The sequence below is a fragment of the Podarcis filfolensis genome (assembly GCF_964270895.1).
Source record: "Podarcis filfolensis genome assembly, chromosome: 7".
NCBI lineage: Eukaryota > Metazoa > Chordata > Lepidosauria > Squamata > Lacertidae > Podarcis > Podarcis filfolensis.
Window position 1 is genome coordinate 35212894 of NC_139603.1, and position 13641 is coordinate 35226534.

General features: G+C 40.6%; 1 protein-coding gene across 4 annotated transcripts in view; it reads right to left on the reverse strand.

Moving 5' to 3' along the window:
• Positions 1-13641, reverse strand: part of NFATC1 (nuclear factor of activated T cells 1) — a 131696-nt gene that overhangs the window by 28591 nt on the left and 89464 nt on the right. For 2 of the 4 annotated variants that reach the window (XM_083624183.1, XM_083624182.1), the window contains exon 9: positions 7224-7603. In XM_083624183.1, coding sequence (XP_083480309.1) covers positions 7224-7603 — 380 coding nt within the window. Of the gene's footprint in view, positions 1-6922; positions 7604-13641 lie in introns of all 4 variants that reach the window. The other 2 variants (XM_083624181.1, XM_083624180.1) reach the window with 1 other exon arrangement.

Sequence of the window (13641 nt, forward strand, 5' to 3'; positions counted from 1 at the left end):
TAATGAGCACTAATAGTCTCCAGGACACATTTCATTGTTCACAATGCTTTTTATATCATTATTAATAATCACCCTTCATATGGTATATTGCACACACTAAATTGATTCATACGCATTATCATTTGAAATGTGATACAAGCTCCCTTCAGGTCAAGTGAACACATTTCAAATCAATAGAGTGTTGGCTACAATAGTTTTTCAAGATTACGAAGATTGATAGTCTGCAACAGTTCTTAATACATAGTCCAGACACTGTAAAATGAGAACGATGTCAAGCATGCAGTGTAGTCTAAGATTAGGTTATGGAACAGCACAAAGATTAAACTCATATTAATTAACAACGGTAGAGAAATTAAACGTACGTTCCGAGCACAATTAAAAGTGTTGGTGCTGACCTTTAAAGCCCTAAACGGCCTCGGTCCAGTATACCTGAAGGAGCGTCTCCTATCTTTCCTTCCACTCAGGGCAGTGCCCAGTCAGGATGTCCTGATCTGTTCTTCATAAAACAGTAGGCCACTAGGACTATTTTCCCTCACTACATTTGCAAAACTTATGCAATAGTCAGGAATGGCCAAAATCCTGATGAAAGAGACAACTGGCCCCACCTTGGCTTTAGGCCTAATTTTGAAAGAAAGAAAAATTCTCCAGAAGCATTTTTTGCAAAGACAGGCCAGGTCATTAGAGTAACAAGAGTTTAAGCAGCTCCCACAGTGGCTGTGGATTGATCTGCCAACACTGCACAGCTCTCGGGTGACGCTCCCCAGAAATATTTCGAGCTAATATCATATTCCAGTGATGAATGCGAGCATCTGAACAATGCTTTCTCGGGACAGAAGGCTCTGCTTCTGCACAATGTAAATTTTCTTTGGCACCAGCCCAGGCTTATAAGCAAACAAACGTTACTATAACTTATGCACAGCAGGGCCTTATCCACCGAGCAAAATTGCAGTTATTTTTTAAAAAAATCCTTCCTATTTGGAATGTTGTCGTGGAAGGAAACGAGTGGCTTGAAATGTGGAAGTGACTCTCGTTGGTCTTTCCATTTGTTTGCACAAGACAAATTTGGGCTAAAAAACAGAGCTGGCACTTAATGTCATGAGTTTGAGCACATTCGCTTAATTAAAATGTTTAGTGCAAAAGGAACAGGATTCTACAGGGCTGCAAGTCACAGCACACTTGTTCCTATCTTTCTCTACTAACATATTACCATGTGTGGTGTGCTGAACTTAGCCCTTATCCCATAAGAACACCTGCCCCAGCATCCTCCTGAAGTTACACATTGCAAGAGACAATTACTAATGGCAGACAAGCAGCACTTAGGACCAGTTTGTCCATCGCCAAAAGTCTTCACATTGTGGAACTTTGCAGGCCGTAGTTTGTAAACCATTGCCTTAGAGTTGATGTCAAAGAGAGCCTTTTCTAACTTAGCATATTCACCTTTTATTTCTAAGTCTTCTTCTCAGGTGCTTCCTCTATCCATCGACACTCATTATCCAGTCTACTGAGCAGGTACAAATCCTTGGCATTATCTTAGATGCTCCTTTGCTCCCCATATTGAATGCTATCAATTTATGTAACTTCTTTCTGTATAACATTGTGAAAAACTCCTCCTGCTGCTCTCTCTCTCTCTCTCTCCAGTTAAAACTCTGGTTCATCTCTCTGGATGGGATGGAGATGGGCAAATTATATTCTGACCAGCTAAACCAAATGAATATACAAAACATGTTATATAACATATGACCATAAAATTTAATGAAAATTGGAATACCATTGATATAGCACCATACCCCCCCCCCACAAGGGAGACCCAAGAGAACTGAGAGATTGGAAGTACCTTCACCACCTTGGGGACACCTCAAGGTGTAGGGGAGAGAGGGAGAGAGACATGGAGAACCTTCACAAAGCCGGTAGCTGAAGCAAAAAAGGAAATCTTAATATTGTGACCTGACCCATTGTGGTTTCATTTAATGGTCCACCACTCAAATGTAGACATTTAGATACATTAAAGGTTTGACCCTGATGAATTATTTGAGTTCTATGTTTTCCTCTCCTACCCATCGCGTCTAACCTTCATCTCCAATGTTAGCGACCCAGCATGTTTCAACATAGTAGTATGTACGCTTTCAATCATCATTATAAATGAGGAGGGGTCCTCAACCCAGGCGCTCAGCCAGATTTACTAAAACTTTCCACGAGGAAAGCCTTTTGTTTTCCCCTCCAGAGCTGCTAGACTAGGCCAAGAGAGAGGAAGAGAGGGAGGGGAAGAGAGGAGAGGGAGGGCATTATGGGGAGCTTGAAATCCACTCTGGTGTGTTGACAGTATTACTGGGCTTCGCAGAGTACCTGCATGTTGTTCTAATGACATCTGGACTACTGGAAATCAGTGAGCACACTCAGAAGTTTTTAAAAGGCATAATTGTGGCAGCAGCAGACTAAACTTAATGCCTCGAGAGCCAATCACTTTAATCACAAAGCTGAGGTGCATGAAAAAGGATACATTTCAACGCAAGAATAATTCTGTCTGGTATAGTTCCTGTTCAAATAAACTATATGACCAAATCATGTGCATTTCAAATTTATATATAAATTTGAAATACATATAACACCCCCGCCCTTCCCGAACATATGGTGTAGAGGCAACAGAATTTAATATATGCTGCATAGGAGAAATATGGACACGTCAGACATCTAACAGTTCGACAGAGTAAGCAATTCATGGGAAGGACATTAGCAATAGCTCATATTACCTCCATAAGTTACAGCTTTTACTGCAAAAGTTATTTTTAAGAGACACCTTTAAAACGGCTGGTTAGGCTGCAGCTTTCAATAACACTTTGCCTGTGGTTTTACCTTTTTTTACATACTTATGCGAGAGTTTAATACTCCCAATTTATCTTTTATTTTTTTAAGAAAGCCATTGAAATGTATGCATTCATGGGCAAAGTGCTATAAAACTCACAGCTGCACAGAGACAATTACAAGGGGCAGAAGCTGAATGGCATTGGGGCAGGGAAGTGGATGAGGTGCTTTTGATGCCTGCTGCCAGCCATATATCCAAAATCCAGGCACCTCTTGGTTTAGCATCTCCCTCTCTCTTTCTCTACACCCACCCACCCACCCAGACAGACAGACAGAGACAACCTAATGGGCGGAGAATCTGTGGCTCTCCATTTGATGTTGGATGACAACTCCCATTATCCCTGCCCATTGTTCTTAATGTTGGGGCCATTGGGAGCTGGAGTTGAACCACAAAGGAGGCCCATAGGTTCCCCATCCCTCTTACAGATAAGACCATCCAAGCAAGCCTTCAATTATAAAGAAGGGGGGGGGGATACGTAGTGCAATGAAAAAAACAGCAACAAGCATTTTAGTTCCCAGATTCCATTGCCCAAATTTGTTTCAGGTAACTCTGACTTCAGAGACAAATATGACAGTTTGTACTGAGGTGCTGTGGGCGGGAAAGTTAATTCCTTTTGTCCTTGATGGGAATCAGACCAATGGGCTATTGTAACAGGGCCTTCTCAGCAGTGACCATGCAATTATGGAATTTATTTCCTAATTACATCAGTCAGACCCTACCTCTTTGAAGCAGGCCTTGGAGACACATTTCTTCTCTATAGCTTTTAATGCAGGGTCATAAATAGTGGTTGCTTATTGGATGGTGGCCAAACTTTATTATTGTCTCTTTGCTGGTTTTCACTTTATTATTGTTGTCGGTTGCATATTTTAAATGAGCTTTATGAGTTGGATTTATATTGTAAACATGTTGTAAGCTGCTTTGTGGAGGACATCTCAGAAAGCCAATCATAAATCCCTTAGATAATTAAATTAATGTTCCTCGGGTAAAGGAATATTGTGGGGAGATGATCAACAGTGCTTAAACCAATGATTTTCAGCACACATTCTTAGAAGCAACTTCCATTGGCTTCACATTTTAGGCAACCCTTTTAATGGTTTTGTTTAACATTATGGGAAATTGTTTCCCATTAAGAATCAGAGATATCATTCAAATGATCATACCTTGGCTTAGTTACACCATGGTGTGTATGAACCTTTCGCATAAACATGCAACCTCTTTAGTTCTTACTCTGCTGTGTGAAATGTTTAAACCAGGAAGTCTTGACTAAACCAGAGATGCCCATTTGGGCATGAGTTGGTTACCAGCTCCCAAACAAGCCAAGATATTACACCAACTTCAAACCATTTTTTTAAAATACACTGGCTTGATCTAAAGTATAACCATGATTTCTAGGGGTTGTGTCCAGTGAAGTAACTGCATGAGGAGAAAAATCTCTGCTCACATGACATAACTTCCCCTCCTTCATCTGTGTGCTGAAGCAGATTCGGGGTGTTTGTAGGGGGCACACAGTGGGGAGGAGGAGGAGAAGTTCTGTTGTGCAAGTCTGTTGGATTCAACTCCTGGTTCGGACATGATGCGAATCTATGGCTTATTCAAGGTTTCCTGATTTAATTGCAGCTCACACAGAATAATCTGAGTTATTTATTTATTTTCTGAATTCATAGGCTGTCTTTTAGGCAAACCTATGAGTTGTTCATCCAAAGTTTAGATGGAAATAAGCCAACATTAGTTAAAAGTTAATATCCTTTAAAAAAAAAAGTTTAGAACATAAATGCCTCTGGTTTGAAAAGCTATTGTAACTTGCTTGCTGGTTTTTTCCTTCAAAACATTATTTGTTATCAGTGCATTCAATGAAACACTGACTAATAATATCTTTTAGCATAGAAAAAGCTGGACCATCGGTTACTTTCCAGGAGTTTCTTCCTGTTGGTGCTGACTGTCACTCACAAAGATAACATTTCTTGATAACCCCCATTAATTTCTTTGATGTTTTTAATGGTAGGAAATAACTTCACAATTGAATGGCATTTGCTGTAGGAAATGACCTTCCTTTGATACTGAAAATGACCAATTTGACTTTGCAAATTAGGAACAGTTAGAGAGTTTGCACATACTTTGCAAGGCACAAATTTTATTGAAAGATGACATTCTGCTAGTGGCCAAAGAGCTGCCAGCTTCAAGTGCAAGTGTGGTTGTAAGTCAACCACAGGGAATACTCTTCCTGATTGAGAAATGTCCTACAAACTTTGAGCCATTTTAGAAATATCTTACAGAAGACAGGTGGTGTGGATTCTATATGGATGTGCATAATTTTCACATATCTAAAAGTGTCTCAGTTTGGTGCAATTTGATAATTTGATTAAACGCCATCTAAAAAAAGAGAGCCAACCTTCTGGTGGAAGATTCCAGAAAGAGTGCCATTTTCCTGCTTTTAACATCACCATTTGAAAATAAAATTAGCAAAGGAGAATTTTGTTTTTGAAGGAAGGAATGCATTGAAAATTGTAAGGTAATCCTCAGATACCTTGATATAAAAACATGCAAAACCAAGGGTTTCCTTAGGATTTTTCCTTTTGATGACATTAATTGCATGATTAAAATTTGCATTGTCCACATGAGTGCCATATTAATTCCAGTGGTGGAGAAGTTTGGTATTAGTCATAGAATATTTTTGATTGAGTCAATTACTTTTGGATTTCCGCCCCCTCAGATCTGTAACATATCTGAACAGGTTGCTACACAACCAGATAACATAATATTGCTCAAGCTTAAAAATTCAGACTTTTAATCAGAATTCAGGAGGAGAATTAATAAAGTACTTCATTTTTAAAAAAGTTATTGCTTTGCCCCACAAGACAATCATATTCATAATTTAAGTGGAACAATTACTTTAAAATCGGGATCTGTTCAAAGGTCTTTTTATACCATGGTGCATTTATATCATGTTTTGTGTCACTGAAGTGGGCCTCCTCTTGCCTTGCTGACACGCTCTACGTGGCTCTTACTTTGCTTGCTTTACAGCAAGCTGGGAGGAGCAAGGCAGGAGGAGGGACAGACGGGAGCCATGGCTCTCGTCTGCCCCTCCTCCCAGCTTGCTATAAAGCAAGCAAAACGAGAGCCGCGCAAAGCAGGACAGAAGCCATGTAAGCAGCTCTCACTTTGCTTGCTTTACAGCGAGCGACGGACGGGAGCCATAGCTCCGGCGGCAGAGGCATCCCTCAGCTTGGGACTGCAGCAGCAGCTGAGGGATCCTGCTGCCGTCCAGTGCATTCACTCCATAAGATGCACAGACATTTCCCCTTACATTTTAGGAGGAAAAAAGTGTGTCTTATGGAGCAAAAAATACAGTAAATAAGGCACAAGTTCATATGAACTACCAGGGCTGTAAACACCACATCACAATTCAGTGAGTTAATAAAATTCCAGATTTTGCCCTTTATCGCTCTGAAGGAATAAATCTCTTGGAGTTTGACAAACTCATTGTAGCATTTTAACACTGCAGTGGTGCGTGCAGTGTGTGTATTAGCCAGCTACACATTTACAACAGAAAGTAAGGAAACTGGAGATGTGACTGGTGAAGTCGCCTGAACTTCAGATGTCGAAGAGTGAAAGTCACGATTTGATTTATAATTTGGACTTTTCTTAGCTGAAACAGAGCAGTTTTATCACTTAATTCCAGATAGCAGGCTTGCGCATTTCAACCTGCAGGATATGACAGGCAATGGATCAATTCCAAATCAGCTCTCAGTGCCATTCTGCAAGCCACTGGCATCGATATAAGCCAAGACCATATGGTTAAGATTATTGCAATGTAGCTGTTGGACATGTGGATACTTCGGCAATGACTAACAGCATTTAAACGTTTAGATTATGTGCTTTCATTATTGCTGATGACATTAAAGGAATCTTTCCCATCTAGTTGTCACTCGAGCAAAATTAGGCAACACTCCACAAAGCTGTTAACGGGCAGCTTCCCCCATCAGAACGTTTCAGGAGGTTAAAAGAACTCAATGGCACATCAAAATGGCTGAACATAAACCTCTACATCTGCAGGAGACTTACCATCGTCCAGGTATAACTGGTCCAATTCCTCGCGTTCTCGCTTGATCGTTACAGGAATAGGGGCCAAATTATGATTACTGTCCTCATGCAACTCGGGCAACGGCAGTGGCTGATTTGCTGGAGATTCATTTCTTTGAACATTCGGCAGTTGCTGCTGACCCATTACGGATGAGCGAGTTGGACTGCAGGACTGCAAATAGGTTGGCTCTTGGGTTACAGATGGAACTGGAGAGGAGGGACTGTTGGGATAGAGTGTTTGTTGGTAACCAAGGGAACAGCTACTGCTCAGATGTTGACTCACCTGCGGCTGCAGCATGATGTGAGATGACTGATCTGGAGAGCTTGGATGCACAACTATAGACCTTGGCACTTCCTGTATGGCGGGGACACCTCCAACCGTCTGCTGAAGTCCTAGGTGGCTGTGGCCTGGGTTGGTGATGCACTTGTAAGCAGGAGAGGAAAGATCATGCAGCTTAGGACTTGAGCTGGGAGACGATGACATCACAGCATTTCTCTGCTGACAGGAAGTGAAGCCAGTCACAAGGCACGAGCCAGGATCAGGAGGCATCATGATCTGCTGGCTGTAGTATGGCTTGGAGAGAGGGCTTAATCCTTGGTTCCTTGGTCCACAGGTTTGAGCAGGCTCATAGTCGTCAGTGGGTTCTGTTTTTATAACTGGAACTGTTGAAAGAAAAAGAAAGTGCTTTAAATAAACACGGAGTTGCACATTGGTATGATCAAGTTGGCTTGTGGCTAGGATACCCTTTGCAAAAACAAACAACGTCTTGAATAAGACTCTGTGTGTCCTTTGCCTGGTTCTCCCACCCCATAAAAAATATGAATGAGTCATCCGCACAAGAAAGTCACAGCTGGTTCTAATATTGAAAAAGACTATTTTCTTTGGACTCTCCTCCAGCTCTAATGTGCTATAAAAATCTATTTGCAAATAGCTGCGCTGCAGTAGAAGCTCTGGACCCAAGGGCTCTATGGATTTGTAGTAATCAAAGGAAATTTTTTAACTTGGATGTACTACCACATGTCTACTGCTACTGATGGCCCATTTGATAGATGTCTGCACAATGGGTAAATTCAAGCATGGGGATTCAGAAAAGGGGCTTCCAGAGTTCACCAAAACAAAACTTCAGGAAGAACGGCATGCTTATGAAAAATGATGCATTTAATCATACAGCTTTTTTCTTGAACAAGCTAGAATCTGACTTTTCTTTTTTAAAGCAAATACAGTGGAACAGGGTCTACATATCATTTTTATAGCTCACAGAAGAGCACACCAATATATACATGGTATGCAAGGAGCATCCAGATCACGGCTTACTTGATTCAGAAATATAGAAACAATCCTTTAAAGCCCTTCTCTACATTCTACTATGCAAAAACAGGCTACCTTCTACTTGCTCAGTGAGGCAACAGCTCCTCCCACCACCACACCTTGTGGCTGTACTTGCTAATCAAGTAGAAGTCACAGTTTCTAAAAATGCTGGGGAGAGAAGGCTGAAGGGCTTATTAAAATGATGCATACAAAAATGTTCATTTTAGGAAAACTTTGCACCAAAGTGCAGATAATTTTGTGATGGCATTTTTTTTTTAAAGAAGCAAACAGATGCAGAAATGTGGTGATCAGGAAACCGAGTAAAACCAAAATTATCAGATTCATCCACCTTTAGACATAGCACCAGCCAAAATTACATTAGAACCTAATTTCTGCAGCAATGCTAGCTATAAATCAATGACGTCTCCAAATGATGACATCACAGCAGTTGGATAAACACAATGAGCTCCTGTGTGGACACAAATGTGGTAAGGGTCATTTCAGTTTTATAAACTGAAGTGAAGGCTCTGAATGAGTAAGATATTAACACATCAGACCTTCACAAAAACCTTGCTGAGGGAGCAGAAGTATGGTTGGTTGTGTGTGTGTTTTTAAATGAATTTGCAAAGGTCAGTTTGCTGTGATAGATTAGAATCCAGAGTTTCTAACATTTATCTATTTTGGTTTGTAGCTATTATAATAAGTAAGAAATATGGCACATACTACAAAATACAAGGCATTCAGCTGCCATTCTTCTAATTACCGTATTTTTTGCTCTATAAGTTGCACCCGACCATAAGATGCTCCTAGTTCTTGGAGGAGGAAAACAAGAAAAAAAAATTCTTAATCCCAGAAGCCAGAACAGCTGCGCAGCAATCCCTCTTGCTGTTCTGGCTTCAGCGATAGCTGCGCAGCCTGCATTCGCTCCATAAGACGCACACACATTTCCCCTTACTTTTTAGGAGGGAAAAAGTCCATCTTATAGAGCAAAAAATATGGTAATTGGGTGACTGCTGTTAAACAACAACCAAAGCTTCTGTGTTGTATTAAAGCCTAGTTAGATTATTGTAATCAGAGCTGTTTTAGGCAACATAATCAGTTGTGCATGCTGCAGTAAACCAGTTAGTTGAGACGTAAGATGTCACAGCAGATTTTCTGGTCTTCCTATAAAGAGCCACGCAAATGCATAACGAGAATTTATTGGCTCTGACGTATGTACTTCTATGGCTCACATCTACACAAAGTGTTATCCTGTTGGGTTATTCTACTAAAAGCTCAATATTAAGTATAATTATATTTCCAAGTAATTCAAATTACTCAGCGATGTTACAATTCTCTTCTATTTCCAAATAATTCAGTTATTCAGTGCTTTACAATTGCCGTTAAAATGTTTGGCTGTTCAACAAACACCAAAAGAGACAGGACACTGTCAAACCATGGGCATTCAAGTTCTTCCAGAGGAAAACCCTGGGGCCTCCAATTTGCTTATGTGGAACTAATGATGCTAGAACATGCACTTTCTATCATAATACATTAAGCATGCAATTCTGAAAGAGGTAAACTGAGTCCAAATTTGTCTTTACTTCTAAAGAAGATTCTTGGACACAAGAAACACATTACAGCCCCCTCCCCCACAGCAACAAAAACACAATGTGTTGCTTTGACCACTTCTTCATGGTTTACCAAATGCAAGTTTTATTGGTTTGAGAACACTGGGATGGGATGGAGCCAAGGCTGAATGAAGCACAGAAAAGCAACTGCCCATTATATTTTAGGGAACCCGATATTAGTTTCCATTGGGTGAGTGTTATAAAGAAAAGAGTGGAAGTGGAAGTGGAAGGGATGAATCTGATTAAGATCCAGAAAACAAGGATATTCCAGTTAGCAAGCTTTTTTGCTGGGAGGGGGCTCCTATGCCTTTAACAGCTGCACGATAAATGGGACTTCAGCAGGTGAAGCTATTCCCATTACTGCATCTCTATGCCAGAAAATTCTTTGTCTGCTGAATCCATGCTTGCCATACAGCTGTTGAGACTAACTAGTTCTGATTATATGCTTAGGACGAACTGTATGCTGTCCTGTGATCCAGCATGCAATTTACTGCCTGATCCAAAATAAGCAAAAGATTACCACAAATGCATGTGTGGATGTGTGCATATGCTGAAAAACAGTAAAAAATACAAAATGAATGTGAATGCCAGAAGAGGCTACAAATGCTAAACCAATAAATACTGTTATTAAAGAGGATTCCAATGCATCCACAGGGTATCTGTGAAGTGATATGGTAAGCGCAATCTCTGGAATGCTGTCAAGCAAATCCCATAAATCCTCCATTGTTAGAGACAGTGGCATAAATCCATTAGGGAGATTTGGTTCAAGTAGTTAAAATCTTGAGTCAAAAAGAAATGTCAGACTACCCTCCAATTTCAACTATGCAGTTTTATTCATGAAGCCACACTGTGGAACATTCAGGGTTCTTTAGCAGGTTGTCAAGATCAGTGCTAAAACCACTGGATAACACATGTACTCTCCATCTGCAGCAAAATGTAGGAAGGTATCCAATTAAGTTATACTTAAGAGTAAAGGTAAAGGTAAAGGGACCCCTGACCATTAGGTCCAGTCGTGGCTGACTCTGGGGTTGCGACGCTCATCTTGCTTTATTGGCCAAGGGAGCCAGCGTACAGCTTCCAGGTCATGTGGCCAGCATGACTAAGCCGCTCCTGGCGAACCAGAGCAGCGCACGGAAACACTGTTTACCTTCCCGCTGGAGCGGTACCTATTTATCTACTTGCACTCTGACGTGCTTTCAAACTGCTAGGTTGGCAGGAGCAGGGACCGAGCAACAGGCGCTCACCCCGTCACGGAGATTTGAACTGCCAACCTTCTGATTGGCAAGTCTGAGGCTCTGTGGTTTAACCCACAGCGCCACCCACGTCCCTTATACTTAAGAGTTGATGCACTGAAATCAATGAACTTAAATTAGTCATGACTAAAGCAAATCCAGTTATTTCAGTGGGCCTGCTGTAGGATTCAGCTGGACACAACCCCAACTACTTTACTATTGTTTTTAACCCTTTAATCAGTGTTACAAGCCAATAATCCACTAACATTTCCACCACTGCGGATTAACTACATAACTGAAAATATATGATAAAATTGACAGGATTGCCAGCAATATATCCCAACAAGAGCTACCCTGTTCTCACCACTGCAGTTTGTAGACTAACTTGTCAACAAGCTTCTGTTGCTTTTAGAAAAAACTAATGGCATGATCTGATTTAACCAACAACAACTGTATAGTGACTAGTGCTATGTCAGAATTTTTACATGTTTGATTCTTAATATGAAAGTTGCAATGGAGGGCAGGGGTCAACCTTTTCATGCATTCATAACAATTGTTTCCCAAATTTGCTGCTGCTTTGGCGCTTTTTTTAAAAAAAAGTTGAAAGTGTTCGATTTCAGCCAATCCGGGAATCATGGTGTGACTGTGACAACTACATGGTATCACATAACAAATAAGTTGGGCTTTGTGATACTGCCAATGCAGTTGGAGTTTGATATTTGGGCTGCTCTGGATAAGACTACATTTCCCCCTAAGGACTGTGTTTGCTGATTTTGGCTTCCTGGTCCAGCTCTGCTCCTGGGTGTCCAGGTGGCATCTACAGCCAGGAGTGCTTTTAATCCATTTGAGTTTGTATGCCAGCTGCAAACTGGGGAAAGAAAATATTGCTGCTTATAGCTACCAAGTTATAATATGCTTTATATGGGGCTGCCTCTGAAACACTTTTGGAAGCTGTAGCTAGTCCAGAACATGTCAGATAGATTAACCCAGACCTGCCTCTTTGATCATATTACATCTGCATTCAACATCTCGCATGGACTTCCATCTGGTTTCTAGACACAATATGAAATGTTGGTGCCTGCATAGTTGAGGTGCAAGGTATTTGAAAGATAGCCTTCTCTCATATGAACCTCTCCATGCTGCAGTCGTCACTTGAGGTCCTGCTTTGTGACCCTTGTTTTCCAGTGTAAGGTAGGAGGGGAAGGGGCTATGGAGAGAGCCTTCTAAGTCATGGTTCCCAAATTCCGGAACTCTCTTCTCAGGTTGGACACTTTGTTCCACTACATAATGTGCTGGGGAAATTGAAATTCTCCCCCACAGCTGAAGAGTTCTCTGAGTTCTCTCATTTTTAATATCAGATTTCTGTCCATTTATCCTTTGGCATAGAAACTGATCTGTCTCGTTTGCGTAAATGGTTGGCAGATTGCATCGTTGGCAGATGATGGCATATATCATATTAGAGGCTGGGCAGGTGAAAAAGCCCATAATTGTGTGGTTCATGTTGTTTAGTCCCATGATAAGAGTGGAGAGCTAACACTGCTGTTTGTAGCAAGGGTTTGTTCTATGGCTTATATGATTCAGGATGCACATTAGGTTAAGGTTTTACATTTAAAAGACAGAGCAATAGAAATGCTGACAAGAGGATCCATGAACAGGATCTGGAATCTCTAACAGGTTCCTGAACTTTCCAATTGCATATACATTATTATTTTCATAACATCTTTCTTCCATTTTAAATTTCTGCAACATGCATTGTTCAAACTGTGTATATGATTTCTCTACATCTCCACTTGTACAGTGGAATCTAGTAGAATATATGCCAGGATTTGCATAGAGTTACGAGTCTAGCTACAAAGCTAAAATATTTCTATTGTCCATTAACTATGAATTGTTTAACTACATTCCAGAAATTGCATTTAGAAGACATCTGAAAGCAGCCCTGTATAGAGAAGCTTTTTAATGTGTAATGTTTTATTATGTTTTTGAATAGGTTGGAAGCTCCCAGAGTGGCTGGGGCAACCCAATCAGATGGGCGGGGTACAAATAATACAATTGTTGTTGTTGTCGATATTGATGAAATAACATATGGGTATATTTTAGTCATCTTTGATATCAAGAAATATTTATGACATTTGTAAGACTCGGGCCCTTTCCCCTCTTTGCCATCCGACAGCTCTGCTAACCCAGCAAGGTTAAAGAGTTTGCTCAACTGAGCATGAAAGTTTAAAGCAGAAACATCTCAGGAGAGCAGCAATAAAAACACAGATCTGTGTCACAATAAAGGAAGCTGTAATATATTGCATCTTGGTTTTACTACTTTCACCTAGTAAAAATAGCTTAATATTTCAGTTTAGAAAGTGAGCTAACAGTGGGTGGAGGATGCAAAAAAGAAAAAAGAAAAAAGCAGCGTGGCTCTTAAATACCACTAGAAAACTATCACTGTAAATAGTCAATGAATAATTATAGATACTGAACAGGCAACAGAGCCCAACGCTAGCAGAAGTGGTCAATAACCACTATTTGAATTGCACCCAGTAGGAATTGGCCCAG